The 21,012-nt window shown below is 35.5% G+C and overlaps 1 protein-coding gene across 6 annotated transcripts in view; it reads left to right on the top strand.

Annotated features, from left to right (window-relative positions):
- OSBPL8 (oxysterol binding protein like 8) overlaps positions 1-21,012 on the top strand; it is a 161,955-nt gene that overhangs the window by 54,880 nt on the left and 86,063 nt on the right. For 2 of the 6 annotated variants that reach the window (XM_027591882.2, XM_027591883.2), the window contains exons 3-4: positions 12,140-12,178; positions 17,992-18,028. The exons of 2 other annotated variants lie outside the window; for them this stretch is intronic. In XM_027591882.2, coding sequence (XP_027447683.1) covers positions 12,140-12,178; positions 17,992-18,028 — 76 coding nt within the window. The remainder of the gene's footprint in view (positions 1-12,139; positions 12,179-17,991; positions 18,029-21,012) is intronic. 2 more of the 6 variants (XM_027591884.2, XM_027591885.2) reach the window with 2 other exon arrangements.

The raw sequence follows: 21,012 nt of genomic DNA on the forward strand, positions 1-21,012 counted from the left end.
AGGTGCTTTCAACTGAAGTAATCTTTCTTAAAATTCTAATGTAAATTGGGTAATTTGAATCAAAGGATGTCTGAAATGTAAGGAAATGCAAAGATTATTTAGTTCAGTAATTCTTAGAATGTAGTAAATGAGTGTCTTTGTAATGGGCCTACAGAGGATCCAACTTCCTGAAACTTTTATTTTTACGTACTTCCTAGGTGAGTTTTTCATGATTACTGTGATTTGGTGTTCATAAAGTAAAATTGGTATGTTACTAGACTTTACTGAGAGCTTTAAATCATATTCTAAGAAGTATGGCTACTGTATATAATATTTGGCAATATTATATAGCTTGTATATTTGGCCACGCCAGTTAATGGAATCGCCCCAGTGTTTGGTAACATCAAGTATTATTTTGAGTGGTCCTAAATTATATAAATTCTTAGGTTGCAGAGATCTTCTTATGTAAAATAATAAAACAACTAGAAATTTTAGTCACCAATTTGTTACCTACATACTCATTCTCATATTAAGAGTTCTCTCTTTCTAATAGTTGCTTGCTAACTGTAAGAATTTATATGTTAATCACATTTAAGAATGGTGCTATCTTTCTTGAACTTTTTATTATGGAAAATTTCATATATTTTTAAAAAGATGGACTAATGTAGTGAATCATCATGTACCTGTCACTTGTCTTCAGCAATTACCAATTCAGGTCAGTTTTATATCAGCTGTAGTCCCACCTTCCCATCCCATGTTTTTTTGGAGCAAATTCTGGATAAATCATTTTGTTTGTAAATATTTCAGTAAATATTTCTAAAATATAAAGATTTTTCTTTAACCATAAATACCATTAGTATCCTAAAAATGACTTATTCTTTAATCAAGTAACTAGTCAATGCTTAAATTTCCCTGATTGTCTCATAAATATTATTTTTTATAATCCTTATGTTGGCCTTGGTTGATAAGTTATTGAGGTCTTTTTTAATCTTTTAAGTCTATCTTGTATCTGTTTTTAATTTTTCCTTTTCAGTGTATTGAAATAAATAAGGTAGTTTGGTAGAATTTCCTGCAATCTGGATTTTCCCCCATGGTGATTATTTAATGTGTTCTTCAGTCACTTATATTTCTTGCAAGTTGGTCATTAGAGTTAGACTTGCTCAAACTCTTTTTTGACAAGTATACTTTATTGAGGGTGTTGTGTATTACCATCAGGAGGGATATAATGTCTGTCTCTCTTCTTGTGATAATAGCAGCCATTGGTGATCATTGTGTAGGTATGTTAGTTCACTAAGGGTATAAATTAATATCCTAACTGGCTTACAAAAATGGGGGCTGGAGAGAATAACTGTGACTAGTCCCTACCTTTCACACAAACCAACCCATCTATATTTTGTCCTCTAGACTATTAATCTTTTTGCCATTTTACAACTTTATTGAACCTTCTCCTAAAGGGAGACATTTTTTAAAAGGATAAAACAGTTTGACAAAATACTTTATGATTTATTATCTTCTTTAACTTATGAACATTACAGGTTAGTAGTAGCTAAATATTTGTAATGTTTGAACTTCCCAAGTGGGAAAATAATACTCAGTTATTTCTTATTATATGGATACTTCGATTCTATCTTACTATAACTTCATTTTTTTGGCTTGTTAAATGTTCTTATTAGAAGCTTGAATAATATGTAAAAAATTTGCAGATATATAATGGGACTCTAATAAACTCTAATGGGAATTGAAAAAAGCTTTTTTTTAAATTAAGATTTCATTTATTTATTAGCATAAGCTGGGGGAGGGGTGGAGGGAGAGGGAAAAGCAGCAGGGAGCCCAGTGCGGGACTCAATCCTAGGACCCTGATTTCACGACCTGAACCAAAGGCAGATGCTTAACCTACTGAGCCACCCAGGCGCCCAAGAGTTAGCTTTGAAAAAGAAAAATAGCCAGTGATCCATACAGTACATCAGCAGAATCCTAAGCCAGAAATCTTTTGTATTTCCATTATGCTTGGAGAGCTTCTCCATTTAATGGTATTTGGTGTTATTTGCCCCATTTGTCATTCTCTGAGTGTACAGTGCACTATTCCAGAGACTACATGAGGTGATGATGTCATCAATCTCCTGGCTAATTATAGCATTCCTATATACTTTGTACTCAATTTCCCCTATTATTAACACATTTATGGTACATTTGATATAATTAATGAATCAAGGTTGATACATTATTAACTAAAGTCCATACTTGATTCAGATTTCCTTAAGTTTTTGCCTGTTGTCCTTTTCTGTCCCAGGATCTCATCTGGAATAGCACATTACATTTAGCAGTCATATTTCCTTAGGGTCCTCTTGACTGTGATTTCCTTGTTTTTGATGACCTTGACAATTTTGAGGAGTACTGGTTAGATATTTTGCACAATGTCCTTCAATTGAGATTTGTCTGTTTTTCTCTGATTAGACTGGTCCTTACGGGTTTTGGGGAAGAGACCACAAAGGTAAAATGCCATTTTATCACATCGTTGCCAAGGGTATATACTGTCAACCTGACTTGTCATTTCTGATGTTGACTTCGATTACGTGGCTGAAATAGTTTCTCATTTTTAATTTATAATAGGGCAAATATCAGTAGGTATAATCCACATTAAACAGCAGCTCTTTGGAGGCTTCAGTAGTTTCTGGGATAGTGAAGGAATCTGGAGACCCAAAAGTTTGAAAATTCCTGAAGCCTTTAGCAATTAACACTTTAAGGAAGAATAATTTATAGCTACCTGATATGAAAAGAGGGATCCAGAAGGTGATGGGGGGGTGGGGACAGAGTAGAAAGAAGAATTGATAGGGCCTTCGGCAGTGAGGGAGTGATGATCAAGATAAAATTTGACTATTATAAAATTGTACCTGGCATTATGATCTATATTTTTCAAGGAGTTTTTGTTTTTGTTTTGTTTCTGTTTTCATTTTGACATTTACAGGTATTGGTTGAATGCTTACCTATTTTGTCTTTATGAGTTTTAATGTTTTGTCTGATTCGTATCATCTGCAAATAATAGTTTATTTCTTTCCAATCCTTATACAGTTAGGACTATGGTTTTGTGTATGTATGCCTGCAGGTGAAAGTTGGTGGAGTGTTTATAGTCTTTTATAGTTTTCCAGAAATGAATCTGTTGTGTGTAATTTTCAAAATCATTTAAGATTTACTATTTTGTTACTTTTTAGAATACATCATGTCCTCTTTAGGGGGTCTCCTGTTTGGGGAATGTGGCACTTTCACTTCTATCTTTTATCTCTCATGTTTTCCTTCTTTTCTTTGTGTTATGCCTTCTTGATGAATTCCTTCATCACTCTTCCTGCTCACTAATTTATTATTGTATTTTATTTGTTTTGCTGTTCAAACCTGCTGTATACTTTGTTTCATCATAATGTTTTTATACCCAGTATTACTAGCTGTTTTCTCTTTGAATGTTTGGTCATACTTCATTTTTACAATATCCTCTCAGATCTTTTTGAGCATATTTATTATGGTAAGTTTTTGATGAGTTTGGTTCACTAATTTTATCTCCAGCTGAGATTCTTCAGTTTGTTTTCTTTATAGCATTTGGACCCCTTAGGATATTAATTATTTGTTTATGAGGTTATACTTCCTTGGAAATAATATTCTCTTGGGAATATTAATTGCTTTGTCTGATTGATAACTGTCCTAGATAGAATAGAAAGAGCCTAGGGACTCTTTTGGTTGATCTAGGGAATGTATGTCATAGAGTAGAGAATCTCTTAAAATCATTGCTTCATCATTTCTCATTTGCCCTCCCACCAAAATATTGTTTCTTAGGGAACTTTTTTGTATATCTGCTCTGAGCATAGCTCATAGCCACAAGCTGCCTCCCTAGTTGTAATCACTTAGCTCATTTGGGGAAAAGGGCAGTGAGAGATAGTGGTCATCCTCTTTGCCTGTGATACTGCAGCTGGACATACACACTGTTCTATTCTATTCTATTCTATTCTATTCTATTCTATTCTATTCTATTCTATTCTATTCTATTCTTTCTGTTTATTTTTAAGTACTGGAGCCCAGTGTGGGACTTGAACTCACGACCCTGAGATCAAGGCCTGAACTGAGATGAAGAGTCGGATGCTTAACCGCCTGAGCCATCTACAGTTTAAAAACAAAGTGTTTAGAACCATGTTTAATGTTTCTAGTTGGTATTAAATCATGTTCTACCCTGGTAGTGAAGACAGGGTGGGCAATGATTGTCCAGTATCACTGAGAAAAAAAGGGCACAGAATGATGACTTCCAACCCTCCCTCCTACCCTCAGCCCTTTCCTCCATCTGTGGTACTGTACTCTCTTTCTGGTCTGAGGTTGCTTGCCGTCCACCCATCTTTAAAAATAGGTTCAGGGAGAGTATTAGTTATTTCACTAGTAAATAACTCAGTTCCCATTTTTAAAAGAAATTGGTTACTTTCTTTTTGGCTTTGTGTTCTCTCTCTGTAGAATGGCTGAGGTGGTGGCTGAAAGGGGACCAAAAAATCAAAAGAACAGCAGCACTGTTTAACAGTTCATTCCTATTAAAATCTTTGGCAGCTTGACATGCCCAATAGTATAAACATCAAAAGTAGAACTATTAAGGCCATTAACTCCCAAGTAAATAGTTTATGTCATTTATCCAATAGAAAGCTATTTGTTTTGCTAAACTAGACTTTGAAGCCAAAAACTGGCTTCAAAATTTTATTATTTCTTTTAATATCCATAAATACTGCAATCATTCGAGTTTTAAAAGTATGGATTGAAGATTTTTCATGAATGTTTTTACTTGCTGTTTCTCCTAAGTTTTAAGACATTCTTTTATAAGCAGAATATCATTAAAGCCACTGCTCTACATTTAACTTTATTTTTTAAGATTTTATTTATTTATTTGAGAGAGCATGTGTGAGTGCATGAGCAGTGGGAAGGGCAGAGGGAGGAGAAGCAGACTCCCCACTCAGCAGGGAGCCCCACGTGGGGCTCCATCCCAGGACCCCAGGATCATGACCTGAGCAGAAGGCAGTCTCTTAACAGACTAAGCCAACCCGGATGCCCCTCTACATTTAACTCTTAATTAAAATTATGTGCATTAAGAATCTTAAATTTCTTTGTTTTTTTAGAAAATAAAATGAGTCCTATCAAATCTCAGATTAGAATGTGAAGGATTAGAACTTTAGCATGTTAGAGATACATGAAGATAAAATTTGATTAAAAGTTCAAGAAAATCTCTACCTGTTCAGCTATTTTAGAGAATAGAGCAATTAAGAGATTTTTATCCAGACCTCAGATCACCTTAGTAGGTTTTCATTAACTTAAGTCTACTTCAGAAGTCACCTTAAGTTTAATATGGTGAAAACAACAGCAATGGTACGCAAAAAAAAAAAAAAAAAAATGGGAGGGGAAATGAATTTATGTGTATTGTGTACACATAAAATTTATTTTTTTTAAAGATTTTATTTATTTATTTATTTGACAGAGAGACGGTGAGAGAGGGAACACAAGCAGGGGGAGTGGGAGAGGAAGAAGCAGGCCTCCTGCTGAGCAGGGAGCCCGATGTGGGACTCGATCCCAGGACCCTCGGATCATGACCTGAGCCGAAGGCAGACGCTTAACGACTGAGCCACCCAGGCGCCCCCATAAAATTTAATTTTACTTTTGGTCAAACATTTATCGAGTTTAGAAAACTAACCTATCTTCATAGAGCTCATTTATGCGCATGGTACCTTAACTTGATTTTAGGTCTCACAGACAATATTGTTTGCTGCTTGTTTGGTAGAAAATAAAACGATAAGATGGGGCGCCTGGGTGGCTCAGTCAGTTAAGCATCTGCCTTCGGCTTAGGTCATGATCCCCGGGTCCTGGGATCAAGCCCCACATTGGGCTCCCTGCTCGGTGGGAAGCCTGCTTCTCCCTCTGCCTCTTCCCTCTGCTTGTGCTCCCTCTCTCAAATAAATAAATAAAAGGTCTTTTTTTTTTTTCAAGAAAATAAAACTATAAGAAATGAATAGCAACTAACATTTGTTAAATTTCTGTCATGTGCCAGAAGCTATTCTAAGTGCTTTTGAGGGAAACTCATGTAATTGTCTAATAATCTTATGAGATAGTAGTATTACCCTCATTTAATAGAACACAGAAATGATAAGTTGCTCAGGGTCATACAACTAGTAAGTGGCAGAACTGGGATACATTTTGGCTCCGTAGGCCAAGCTTTAATTATTTTCCTATACTACGTCTCAACCAAGTTAGAATCAGAATATACAGATCCTGGAATACTATTTTTACAGTTTGAAATTTTTGTTTTTAAGGTAATGTCAAACCATTGAATTTTTTGTTCTTGTTTTTTTTTTGGAGCCAAGAAACAACCTATTGAGAGTTGTGACTTGGGAAAATGATTTTGGCAGAATTATGGAATATTGTGGGGACAACCAGATGAACATTATAGAACTATCTCTGAGGTGTCTTGAAAAATCCCAGTGCCCAGGTTGCACCCCTATTCAATTGAATTAGAGTCTCAGAGGGTGAGATGCAGACATCATTAGTTTTTAAAAGTGTCCCAGGTGATTTTAATGCGTGGCCAAAGTTGAGAACTATAGAAATAGAGGCAATTAGCCCAGGGAACAAGTTAGCATGCGGTTGTGTAATCTAGGTAGAAGGCAGTTAAAACCTATAGGGTAGTAATAGCTGAATAGAAAATATGTCCCTTTTGGATTTTTTTTTCCCTAGATTTTTAGAATTTGCATTTTTCATATTTGGGTTAATTTATTAGTATGGAGAGAAAAAAACAAAAAAACTTGCACATTTACTATATGTCGTGATCTTGGCTCTGTGTCTCACATACTTTCCATTTAATCTCCATAATACTGTGGGGGTAGGTATTACTCTGTTTTTAGAGATGAAGAAACCAAGACTCTCAGAGAGTTAGTAATTTTTCTAAGATCACATAGCTAATCAGTGGGCCATGTTAGGATTTAAATATACGTACTCTAATTTTGTTATTCTTGTCATTGAATGTAAAGGCTAATGTTTTTATATTATAAATTGATCTATGTCATACCCAGCCTTTTAAAATTTTTATGTGCATTACCTAGTGTAATGTATACTTTGAAAAGTATGTGATACATGATCTATTTTATTTAACTCAAAGCTTTGTTCTCCTATAACTAATTTAGATTTTTCTATCTGGGGTGAATATTTTGGCGTTTAGGCAGTATGTAGTTGAACAGTTGTTAACTGCATTTTTATGTGTGGTAGATATTATGAGTCATGGAAGTTGATGTTTCCATAATATTAGCAGTCTTTCCTGTGGCTTGATACTGAACAACATGATATGCTAATCAGTGATTTGTTAATAAGAGAACTCTAGAAGGAAAGAAGGTATTTGTTATACAGTCCTTATGTCTTAATTTAGATCCTGGTCAGGATTCAGTATAGAATGTGGGCTTATGTATCTGTGTAAGGAATTGGCCAAAATCAAATTCCAAGTAACATAACTCTTATTTCAGACTGAATATCAGAGTTATTTAAGTAGATCATAAGATTAAGCATCATACACTGAAATATTTTTGTATATGAGCAGTCTCCTAGAATCAGTTGTCATATCTAACCTGGCATGATTGTGATGTGTTTACATGGTTTCTGTTGTGCTTATCAGGTGAGTAAAGATGGTTAGGTCAGATGTAGAGGAGAATGTTAATGAGGTCAAAGGCCAAGGTTTAATTCTTTTAATGGACAGGTCACTTTTTTCTTGTTTCATAACTACAGACTTCACCAGCAGTCTCACCAGATGCATGACATTAGTTACAACTGACAATTGATTTTGAACTTCCCTTGTATATGAAGTCCTTGATGAAGGAAGTTGCTTTCATCATGGCAAGAGACCACCATTACCAGAAGAAATATAACTTAGGCTCCCTTACCAAAACAGGTGGTGAATCTAACAGTGTTATTTATGAAGGACAGAATTATTTAAGAAAAATGATTGGGGAATTCCTAACAAAGGAATTTGGGCGTATGATAGCCAGAGACTAATAGTGGAAGAAAATATGAATATGCTTTACATTACAACTAAAGATGTTCTCAGGTATTGAGGTAATTTTCTATGTTGAATTGTTGTTATAACAGAATTTTAGGACTGTAACAGATCTTATGAGTAAATAAAAAAGCTAAATTCAGGATATTTATTCAGGTTTACCCAGGGAATACTGAGAGAGCTAGGCTTAGAACTCAGATTTCAGAATTCAAGTCCATATTAGTTCTTTGTGTATCTATGTTAAGCATTGCAGAATGTTAAGGTTTGGAAAATACAAAGATGGGTAAGACTTTTTTTTTTGCTGTTAGAGAATTTAAACCAATTCATTTCATAAACAGAGAAACTCAGCGAATTACACATAGGAAATTCTTTTCTAGGTATTAGAGTTATAATAATGACTAAACCTTTTTTTCATTCATGCATTTGTCATTCAGTATTTGTTGATTGCCTACTATGTGCCAGGCTCTGTTCTAGTCTTAAGGGATACAACAGTGACCAAAACAAACTAAGTTCCTACTTCAGTGGAGAACATTACAGTGGAGGAAGACAAAAAAAGTACATAAATATATACGTTAAGTGGTGATTGTTGTGATGAAAAATAAAGCAGGGTAAGATGTATAGAGAATCCGGAATAGGGGATGGATGTTGCTATTTCCTGGGAATACTATGGAAGTCTTCTGATGAAGTTACCTTTTTTTTTTTTAGAGTGGGGGGTGGGGCAGATGGAGAGAAAGAATTTTTTTTTTTTTAAAGATTTTATTTGTTAGTACACAAACAGGAATGTAGAGGGAGAAGGAGAAGCAGACTCCCTACTGCGTCGGGCTCAATCCCAGGACCCTGAGATCATGACCTGAGCCCAAGGCAGACACTGAAGCCAACTGAGCCACCCAGGCGCCCCAAGAGAGAGAATCTTAAGCAGTCTCCATGCCCAGCATAGAGCCCCATGTGGGGCTCCATCTCATCACCCTGAGATCATAACCTGAGCTGAAATCAAGAGTCCGATGCTTAACTGAGCTACACAGGCGCCCCTGATGAAATTACTTTTGAACAGAGTCTAAAGGATAAGAGCCAGTGTGGAGCTTGCAGGTCTATTAGGCAGACTGTGGTGGTTAGGCTGTAAGTGTTGAGGTTTGTGGGAAAGGTGAGTTAGGGGTCTTTCACCTCCTCAGTCAGGAAAACGGTGTGGTGCAGGGGCAATGTCCCTAGGAGTGCATTGAACTCTGTAGGCTCTCCCCTCAGTTCTGCCTGATAGAAGGATGCAGTGACAGCACAGATGTAGTATCCCTTTGTTTTACCTGGTGTGAGAGGTCAGGAAATCCCTCATCGAAGATGTGATATTTTATCTGAGATAAGAAGAATGAGTGCAGCAGGAGGGTGATTGGGAAACCTTTAGGGAGCTGGAGCTCAGGAGAGATTAAGGTGGGAAACTAATTTGGGGAGTTGTTAGTGAATAGAGCCCATTTAAAAATTAAGTCAATGGAATCATCTGGGGAAATCATGTTGAATGGGGACAAAAGAGATTCTAGGATTCAACCTGGGGTGCAGGGGCAGAAGGGGAAGGGAGCCAAGCAATGCGAGGGAAGGAGAGAAAATAACTTGTTAACTGGGGAAGGAGAGAGAGTTTTGAGAAAAGGAGTGATTAGTGGTGGCCAGTCCTAAAGAGTGGTCAGTGAGGTTTAGCTGGGAAAACTAAGGTTGGCTAGACTTGAAATATTTAATAGTATAGCCGCTTATGACTAATTTACATTTAAATAAATTAGCTTCTCAGTTTAGCCACATTTCAAGAATTTAACAGCTACATGTAGTTAGTAGCTACTCTATTGGATAGTGTAGATATAAACTATTTCTAGCATTGAAGAAGTTCTATTTGATAGCAGTGTACTAGATCATTATAATATTAGGGAAAAGTTAAATAAAGATTCATTTTTTATTTGTGATAGCAATAGAGAAAATACTTTGAGACAACTGATTATGTATTACCAAAGAACTGATGTTAGGAAGTCAGAGTTTTATCTTGAACTGTGGTAGCAGAATTGGCGATTTGAGTTGAGCCTTCAAGGTCAGGGAACTTTCAAGGTATTGAAGGGAAGCAAAAAGAAAGGGAGAAAATTGCAGATCACTCTGAGCGCAATCAATTTTACTAGACAGAGAATTTAGGTAAGTTTCAGAGCTATCTCATGGGGGATCAGAACACCTCTGTGGCATGAATAATTGGTCCATGCTGTAGACAATTTAAATATCAGGGTTTGAGGCTTATTTTCTAAAGAATGGGTACTATCAAATGTTTTTAAGTGGAGGAGTAACATGGCCAATGTGATAGTTTATGGAATTAATTTGGTAAATTAAGTTCTTGGTTTTTTTCTTCGTCTTTGTCATTTGTTGCATTCCTAAGTAATCCTGCCTTATGTCTACATACTGCTTTTAAAAAAAAAAATCTATAAAGTACACTCATGTAAACTGTACCATTCATGTAAACTATTATTTAAAAATTTTTTTTAAAGATTTTATTTATTTGAGAGAGAGAATGAGATAGAGCATGAGAGGGGGGAGGGTCAGAGGGAGAAGCAGACTCCCCGCTGAGCAGGGAGCCCGATGTGGGACTCGATCTCGGGACTCCAGGATCATGACCTGAGCCGAAGGCAGTCGCTTAACCAACTGATCCACCCAGGGGCCCCATGTAAACTATTATTAAGCCTCACAATGATTCTGGAAAGTTGTAACATTTATAATTACATATTCACAGAGAAGAAAATCTCAGAGTTCAATAACTTGCTAATGACGACACTAGCTTGAAGAATGACTAATACTGGGTAGACGAGATAACTTACCTCAATGTCACATAAATTACAGTACCTACAGTCTTTAATATATGGTCATTTTTTTTAAAGATTTTATTTATTTGACAGAGACACAGCGAGAGAGGGAACACAAGCAGGGGCAGTGGGAGAGGGAGAAGCAGGCTTCCCGCTGAGTAGGGAGCCTGATGGGCTCAATCCAGAACCCTGGGATCATGACTTGAGCCAAAGGCAAACGCTTAATGACTGAGCCACCCAGGCGCCCCTAATATATGGTCATCTTGTTGGCAGTAGGGACCGGGTCTTTATTGTGTTTTTGAATTCCAGTACCTAGCAGAGTGAATGAATGAGTGAGGTGAGACTTAATGCAGGGACATCTATTGAAAGGTAGATGAGAAATGAGGTGATGTGGGTCTGGCCTAGGTAATAGTATTAATGAGAATTGAAAGAAAGGACCAGATGTGAGGTAGACATTGTCTATGTAAAAATCATCAGAACTTAAGGACTTCATGAGATGTTGGGGGGAAAGAGTCTGAGATGACTCAAGGGTTTAGGTCTGAGTGAAAGAAAGAAGCTACCATTGAAAGACTTGGGCAAATTGCCATGGAACCTGATTTCTGAGAGAAGCTACTGAGTGCTGTTTTTGACTTAAAGATGCTTTCTAAAGCCAGCTTAGAGCCCTTCCTTTGTTTAGAGAATTTTAGAACCAGAAGTTAATTTGCAATAATGTCTGAACATACAGGTACCGATGTTTTGGAGTGAAGTTTTGGAGATAGGGTAGGACTTGGAAGTCGTCTGAATGAAGGTAATAAGTATGCCTTGAGCATGAATGCAATCTGCAGGAAAGGAGCAGATAGAGGAAAAAAACAAACAGCTGAGGACTGAGCGCTGGTTATGGCCACTCACTTAATGAGAAGACAGAGTGGAGCCAGGAAAACAGGAAGAAGGGAAGGCAGAGGAGTAGAGTACTTCAGAAACCAAGAGAGGAGAAAGTTTACATGGGGAAAAGGCTGATAGAATTAAATAAATGCAGGGAGGATAAGAACTGTGAAAAAGCCCCAGAGCATGCCAGAGAGGATGTCACAGATTGGCAGATTGACTGGAATTTCCCGAAGCCTCAGAGATTTTTGTTTTTTGTTTTTTTTTTTGGAAAGGATTTAGTTTCCAGTGTAAATGTATTATTGTACTTTTTTTTTTTTTTTTTGCTGCTGCTTAAAAGATTAATGCACCACTTAATTCATTTATACACTGGGTGCTCTCTAAATTCAGATTCAAGTATTTGACATTAAATCACTCCTGAGAAAATTTGTTTTTTTTTTAGATCTTGCCATATTCAGAAGTTGCTGAAGTTCAAGAGACAGTGAGTAATATATGGTGCTATGTTTGGAATGTTAACATTTTTGTATTTTTTGAGGATTTCGAGTTGGATTCTTAAAATATATTTTTCACTGTATTTTATCATAGATGATTATGCCATTATACTAAGTAACTCATGTAGATTGAAAAGATCACTTTAAAAATGTTTTCATTTTTTTCTAAAATGTGAATGTATTTTTTTTTTTACTGTAAAAATAATGCATACCAATGGCATATTTAAACAATACAGAGAATATAATAAATAAAATTCTACCTTCTAGGGGCAACCACTTTTAATATTCTGGTGGCCTCTTTACTAAGTTTCTTCATATGTATATGTCTTACATATGGAATTTTATAAAAATGGAGTCCATACAAACTTTTTATAGCCTATTTTTAAAAGTCAGTGTATAATGAATGATGTTCAGTCAGTGGGAAAAAAAACACTTCAATGGCTACATAGTATTTCATTGTATGAATGTATTTAATAATTACTGTTTTAGATTACTGTAAGTGATGTGATAAATATCTATGGACACATCTTTTTAAATATTTTGGATGATCACTTTAGTGTACATTCCTAGAAGTGCATTTGCTGAAACAAAAGTCTGATTAGGTTATTTTAAAATAACTGCCTGGCAGGCCAGTTAATATTCTCTAACAGTGATAAACTCTAGTTCCTAGAAAAATATTTCCATAAAATATCTCCTGTAAAACTGAGGGATAAAATGTACACAGTGTGTGTTTTGCATTTGATTGCAAAAATACGAAAAGTTCAGTTGAATGTAGAAAGAGGACTCCTATAGGAAGAACAAACAAATCTCAGATGTGTTTTAGATCTCTCACTGAAGACTCTTACTCTAAGGGCCAAAGATAACACTAAACAGAGCACTCTTGGGATGTTTTATATAATCCTCCTTCCAGATTGTGGCTTCTGAGAGCCAGCTGCAGAAGGATTGCTTCTATGAATACAACTTGATCAACTATGATGGGGGAAGAGGTGCAACTTGCTTGAAACTTTATTTTCAAGTTGTATCAAAGCTGTTTGTGCTTTGGCTTAAGCTCAAAAGATGGCTTAAGTCAAATTGATATGTATGTTAAGAGTGAGGTGCTGTGCTTAAGGCAATGGAATCAAGCTATAGCTCTTATGGGATTGTTTCTGTGTTACAAGGTGGTCATCTGTCCTGAATTGCTTATGACTAAGGGGTTTCCCAGGATGAAGGGTGGGATTATGAACTTCTACCTATTCCTTTACACTTCTGAAAGTTGGCGAGTTTTATGCTAATTATGGATGGCGTGACAAATATTTAGAAGTACATTAAATAAAATCCCATTTTTGCATAATGCTCTTTTCCTGAGATTTGTAGACTAAATTCAGTAAAGATTTAGGTAATGGCTATATTTCATACTTTTAGTTAAAATTGTTAATAGTATGCTAATAATAAATAGAAAAACTCTAGGCGTGTTGCTATTATTTTATCACTTGTTGAAATGACTGTGTGGACATTTTTGAAGGGATAATGATAAATATGTTGTTATTCAGTTAGGGAAAATGTTTCCATCATATCTTTAATGGTCTTTTTTTGAACAAGCTGAGGTAAAGTTCCTGGATTCTTTGAGTTTCTAAGAAAGTAGTATTTTGGTTCTCTAACAAAGGCCAAGAAGAGTTGGTTAGCTTTTTATTTTTTAAACTATCTTACAAGGTACTTGTGTAGACTGTTTCCACATCAATAATTTCACGTTGTCTTTATTTATGTGTTATACAACATAGAACTGTGCAGATTAGGCCCAGGTCCTAAAAAGCAGTAAAAGTAAGAAGTGTAGTATGCAATTTAGCCATGTACACAAGTGATATAAGTTACTTGGTAAAATTAATATATAATCTTCAATTACTTATATCCCATTTCCCATTGGCATTACTTACAGGCAACTCTGGGATGATAATTTCACTTGTATACCTGTTAAGTGCCTTTAATCCACAACGTTCTGGGGAAGGTGTCTGAAGTCTTGCTTCTTTTTTTTTTTTTTTATTGTATTTCCACTTTTATTTAGAGTGTTTCAGCTTAATTCTTAGTTCTGTTGTTCCATTATAATGTATGGTTTCTGGTCCCTGTTCTTTTTTCTGTTGCATTTTTTAGTCTCCTGTGATTAGCCACTCAGATCATATATCTTAACTGTCACATACCATAATTTATACTGTTTCTTACAAACCTGAACCTTTCTCTGTACAGTTTGCCTGTACAATTGCCTACTTGACGTTTTGACGTGGATGTCGAACAGACATTTCAGACCTAACCTATCTCAAATTTAGCACTTCTGTTTCTTTCTGTAAACTAAACCCTCTCATTGTCCTTTCCATCTCAGACAATGCAGTTTCATCCTTCCAGGTGCTCAGATCCCAACACTTATCATTTTGATTCCTCTTTTAAAAAAAAAAAACAAAACTTCATACTTGGTCTGTTTGGAAACCCTCTTGGCTCTACTTTTAAAATATATTCAGAACTCAGCTACTTCCTCTCAGCCTCACTGCCACCACCCGTGTCCAAGTCTTCCTCCCCCTAGATTACTGCAGTAACTCCCTAACAGAGTGCACCCCTGTCCCTCGAGTCCACTCTCCGTATAGCGGCCAGAACAGTCCTGTTAAAACATCATCGGATTATGTCACTCCTTTTCTCAGAAATCCAGTGGCTCTCCATCTCATTCAGAATAAAGCCAAAGTCCTGACGAGGTCCTACATAACCTGGCACCCATTTACTTCTTTGACTTCATTTCCTACTACTCTCCTAGTTGTATTGTATTCCAGCCTCTCTGGACTTTTTACTGTCCTCCAAGCCCTCCACACTTGCTCCCATCCCAGTCCTCCACCCCACACTTGTTCCTCCCTCCGCCTAGAGTACTCTTCCCCTTCATGTCCTTAGGGTAAACTTCCTCATTTTATTCAGTCAATTCTGTAGAGAAGTCTTCTTAGGCCACCCTGTCTTAAATTATAACTCCCTCTTCCTTAACCTTTTTTTTTTAAGATTTTATTTATTTATTTTGACAGAGAGAGACACAGCGAGAGAGGGAACACAAGCAGGGGGAGTGGGAGAGGCAGAAGCAGACTCCCTGCTGAGCAGGGAGCCCGACGCGGGGCTCGATCCCAGGACCCCGGGACCATGACCTGAGCCGAAGGCAGACGCTTAACGACTGAGCCACCCAGACGCCCCTTTCTTCCTTAACCTTTTATGTGTCCTCGTTCTTGGCTTATTTTTTCCTCAGTATTTATACTATATAATATGCAGCAAGTTTTTACTTGTTCAGTATGTTATTGTTCATCTCTCCCATTGAACATGACTGCCACAAAGGGCAAAATTTTTGTCTTTTTTGTTCTTTGTTCACTGCTATATCCCTTGGGTGCCTGAAATGATACCTGTCTATATAGTAGGTACTCATAAATATTTGGATGGATCAATCAGTGATATGAATAGTGTTTATTTTGATTCTTCAGTGTCTCAATATGAAAAAAATTAGATTAATAGGAACAGATTTATATGACAAACATGCTTGAAGTTATGTTGGAAGCATAATTTGAAACAAATATCAGAAGTTGCTGTATATGCTAGGGATTATTTTCTGGGAGCAAACACGCAAGGAGTACAGCTGCAAAGAAGTTGATATAATGCTGTTAATTAACAAAATTTGAGAATATGTATGATGAAAGTGAACTTAATCGTTTATCCTAAATAGAAGACCAACTAAAAAAACCTTCAAAAATGACTGGCCTCTGTGAAATTAAATAGTCCCAACTGTGCATATATGGTTAGAACTGTTGTTCTCCTTCAAGAAATTCAGATTTACTGGTAAATCTAGGGAAATGAGTAATTATTCATACCATTATAAAAAGATATTTTTAGAGAATGTCTATGAAATATTTGTCAAGTTTACCATGGTTGACTCTGTCATTTTCCTTCTTTCCATTTTCCAGTATCATATTAGTTATTTATTGGTACATAACAAATTATCCAAAAATTAAGTGGTATAAAACAAGAAGTATTTGTTATTTTATTATTTCTATGGATCAGGAATCCAAGAGCAGTTTATGAGATGTCTCTGGCTCAAAATCTCTCAAATGGTTGCAGTCAAGCTACTGGGGAGGGTGTGTGCTGCAATCTCATCTGAAAGCTTGACTGGGTGGATGGGAGGGCAAGGAGGATGAAGGCAGGAGATTTATTTACAAACTCAAGTAGTAGTTGTTGACACATCATTCCTTCAGCTCATGGGCCTACCTACAAGGCTGCCTCATGACTCTGCAGTTGGCTTTCCCTAGGGAAAGCAAGAGACTATAAATAAGATGGAGATCATAGTCTTTTTACTGTGTAATCTTGGAAGTGATATCCGTTCATTTCTGCCATATTCTATTTATTAGAAGTGATTCAGTGAGTCCAGAATACTCTCAAAGAGAGGGGATTCTACACAAAGACATGGGGATCACTGGAGCCTTTGTAGAGATCTCCTGCCACAAATACTTCAATCTTTTCCCACATGTTTGCTAGTTGTGGTAACATGGCCATCAGTAATAAGGATTTGAGCACAATTAGTTCATTGTCATTACAGCTGTATTTTTTTAGTTTGTGAAGCTGATAGCAGTTTATAGAATGGGCAACTACAGAAAAATGACTAGAGCAAATACCTTTAAAGGAATTAAAACACAATTTTGAGCATTAGGGAAGCAACAGGGCCAAGATTTTTCTGAAGGAGGCAAAACAAACAACTACCCTTCTTTTTGGTCACAGGTAATTAAGATTCCTTCATTCCCTTTAAATAAAAAGCAAGCAATAATGTAATCAGTGGGAATTTTTTATTTTTGTTGTAACTTTAGTTTTGATGTTACTATACTTGGTATTTGGAATGAAAGAAAGCTAAGGACTCTGTTTCTACCAAGGGAGACCAAAACACTTGTCTGTAGGCAACATTTAGCATAATATAAGTAGGCAACATTTAGCATAATGTTGTATGTTAAAATAGTTACCAGACAAAAGGTCAGTAGTCTTTTACCATTTCTTTTAGTTGATTGCAAGTTACTCATTTCAGAATTGGGTCTTTGTACTTCCAAATGACCAGTAGCTCCACGTGCTAACACTTCATATTTAGTGGGTCTTAAGAAAATTTGTCTGACAATAAAACTGATCAGTTTATCATTCTAATCAATATTAATCAATATTCCTCTTTTCTTTTTTGCCATTTGAGAAAAAATTTGTTCTACTTTGTTGATGTCTTTGTAAAAGCTCTGCGCACAATGCTTGGCATATAATAAGCACTCATTAAATGTTCTTTCTTTTTATAGAAGAAACAGACTGAATTTCTATGTAGTGTTAAGTGCTTTCATGGCATGCAGAACTAATATTTAATAGTGCATGGGTGTTATAGATTTTTAAACCATTTAAATTTAAAGAATGAACAACTTTGGGCTGTCCCTTACATTTCTAAATAATTTTACCACTCCTAACCCATACCTTGAGTTAAAATTGAAAGTAATTTTTGATTTGAATAATTTTCAAAACAAAATACTTAGTTGATTTCATTTTTGTCTTTCCACCTTTCTTTTCCAAAATTTAAACAAATATTTGATAATGCTTAAACCAAAATCTTTTTATGTGTGGCAAAGGAAATTCCTTGTGAATTATGATTATTAGGATTGATGTGCATGTGCTTTCTACTTATAAACTAATGCTTATTTTCCTTGTCCTTTTGTTTCACTGCTGCTTCAATCCTGATGCATTTTGCTTCTTCCTGGTTTGGATTGTATTTGTTTGCTGCTCAATTACCCTGCATTTAAAGCTTCTTGGTGATAGCAAAGATGTCCTTGGGCCATCAAGTAAGTAGCCAAAGTTTGAATGGCATATTTGGAGACAATATTTTGCTGTATACTTATAAAAGGCATACGGTATTTCTCTTTTGATTATTAAATCATCTACTTTTATTTCTAGGCACTGAAATTCTAAGCAAAGAATATAAATGGTCATTCAGTGCCCATCTGCTCTCAGTGCCCATCTGAGATTGATAGTGTTTGTATATTTACTTCTTGATTGTCTAAAGATGGATTATTTACTTAGCTAGTTATCTAATTCATAATTCAGGACCTCTTCTTCATAGTTTTCCTTTCTATGATCTTCATAAAGCATAGATCAGACTTCTTCGAGACTGGACATGGTACAAGAAATTCACTACCATTTGAAAATGAGAAACATTGTTTTGTTTTTTCATAATCTTTACATAATAGATAATTTGGTTATGAAACACATTTATTTGTACTTTGGGGATTTCATAAGTGAAACATGTTTCATCTTAGGGATTTAGAAGATGTACCCATTAAATTTATGTGTGAAAAAAAGTTTTTTTGACCAGACACTGTGCTGGCTTTGGGGCGGATATGATGAGTAAAACATGTGCCCTGCCCTTAAGGATCATGATAGTCTAGTAGGGGAGTTTTACCCATTAATAGATAATTTCAGAGCATTGTAACAGAGGCAACTTTTGTATTGAAAAATCAGAATTACTGAGGTGAAAGGAACCTCAGATATCATCTAATAAAGCATTAACTTTGTAGATAAAGAGCCTGAAGCTAAGGACTTAAAGGATCGAGTTAGAATTAGTTACTAGCCCAGTGTATTCTTTCCTGGTTTTAAGACATCATAAACCATCAGTTTGCTGAATTCAAATCTAACCAAATAATTTAAATATTACTGTGTCATAAATCAGATAAAGATTTAAACTTTATTGAAGGGAAATGTAGAAATTTTATTGATTTAGAAAGTTTTAGTGTTTATTCCTAAACAGTTATCTGACCACTGCAAGTCAGTTTACTGCTCTGGGGCTCATTTTTTTTTTTTTTTTCATTGGCTAAAGAAGGGGCTGAGCAAGATAATGTGAAGCATTTTTCTAGTTGTAAAATTCTTTGGTATGGATTGGTTGCTATTTGTCTCTAATACTGATTATAGTATGTATGTAATTTTTTTCTAAAAAGAGACAATTTAAAGTAATATGCTAAAATTCCTTTTTAGGGGTGCCTAGGTGGCTCAGTCGTTAAGCGTCTGCCTTCGGCTCCCAGGGTCCTGGGATGGAGCCCCACATCAGGTTCCCTGCTCAGTGGGAAGCCTGCTTCTCCCTTTCCCACTCCCCTTGCTTATGTTCCCTCTCTCACTGTGTCTCTGTCAAATAAATAAAATCTTTAAAAAATAAAATAAAATTCCTTTTTAAAGGGGCTAGGCATAGCTGGCTCAGTCCATAGAGCATGTAACTCTTGATTTTTGGGTTATAAGTTCGAGCCCCATGTTGGGTGTAGAGATTACTTTTTTTAAAAAATTTATTATTTTTTAAGATTTTATTTATTTCAAAGAGAGCATAAGCAGGGGTAAGTGGCAGGCAGAGAGCGAAGCAGGCTTCTCACTGAGCAAGGAGCCCGATGTGGGACTCAGTCCCAGCACCCTGGGATCATGACCTGAGCCGAAGGGTGCTTAACTGACTGAGCCACCGCAGCATCCCGAGTATAGATATTACTTAAAAGTAAAAATAAAATCTTTAAAAAAAAAATCCTTTTTAAAATTCTTAGTTGCAATAATTCATAGTATTTTAAATATATTATTATATACCCAGCATTATTAGAATAGTAGAAATTTTAAAAGTTGAAAAAGTATACAGATATCAAAACATTTTTATGTTTTCTTGGCAGGCTTACTTGTGATACCTGGCAGATATTTTCAATGGATTTTCCAATTACTTTAGTTACTTCATTTTTTAGATGTTGGCTCAGGTGAACTGATCAGCAGTGCTGAACTGAAAAATAGAATTGAATTTTTAATACAAGTTACAACGGTTCTATTTTAGGAATTAGATTTTATAAATGGAGGTCTTTAATTTCTACTTCTAATAGAAGAGATTTATTGTGGTTACATATTTTCTGCATACGCAAATAAGAATATACAGTATATATTAGAGATGAGTTTCTATTCTACTCTGTCAACTATTAAAAGGCTGAAGCTATATAATTATTTACTGGAGATCACATATCTTTGAGTGAAAAGTAATTTCATTAATATTAGGATCAATACTGAATGAAAAAACTAGAATGATATATACAAACATACTTCGATTCTTTAAGTATTTGAGAAAAGGTACACCATCTGTAAGGGGAGTCTTATGATTTACATAGAGATTATTTATGACTTTAATTACTTAACTTTATCTTAGCTTCCTTAGATTAAGGGCAAACTCCAGACTATGAAGTTTGGAAAATTCTTCAGATTTTATATTGAGGAGTTGACTTAATGAAGTAAAGATGGTAGTTATAGAATCATATTCTCCTTAGAAGTTACAGCTGGTATGTTAATTATGTTACTATTAATTATTTCAGTGTGGTTAGTTTCTACTATACTTAAGGTAATAATGCAATATGAATAGCAAAGTAGGTTACTTTATTTCCACTATAAAGTAGAACCGTAAGAGGGCACTGTTATGCTATCTTTAGTAGGTGAGGCAGTTGTGGCAGAAAGTATTCTGGAATCATGCAGTGATTCATTTGTCAAATATCATTTGCATTTAGCAAGTATTTATTGTCAGTTTTAGGCTAAGGGGTACAGATAAAAAAGTGAATGCCCTTCTGGAGCTTTCATTCAAATAGTCTTAAGATTATACAAATGATGTAGGACATCAAAATGATTTTTATATTTTGCAAATCCTATTGTCTGTATAGTTGTTAATGTTTGCAAATGGGGTAAGAAGAATAAGAGAAAAAAAATCCTAAATTTTTTCTAAATATACAGTATACTCTGTATATTGCTATTTCTATAATCAACATCATAA

This window comes from Zalophus californianus, chromosome 9 (assembly GCF_009762305.2).
Source record: "Zalophus californianus isolate mZalCal1 chromosome 9, mZalCal1.pri.v2, whole genome shotgun sequence".
Taxonomy (NCBI): Eukaryota; Metazoa; Chordata; class Mammalia; order Carnivora; family Otariidae; genus Zalophus; species Zalophus californianus.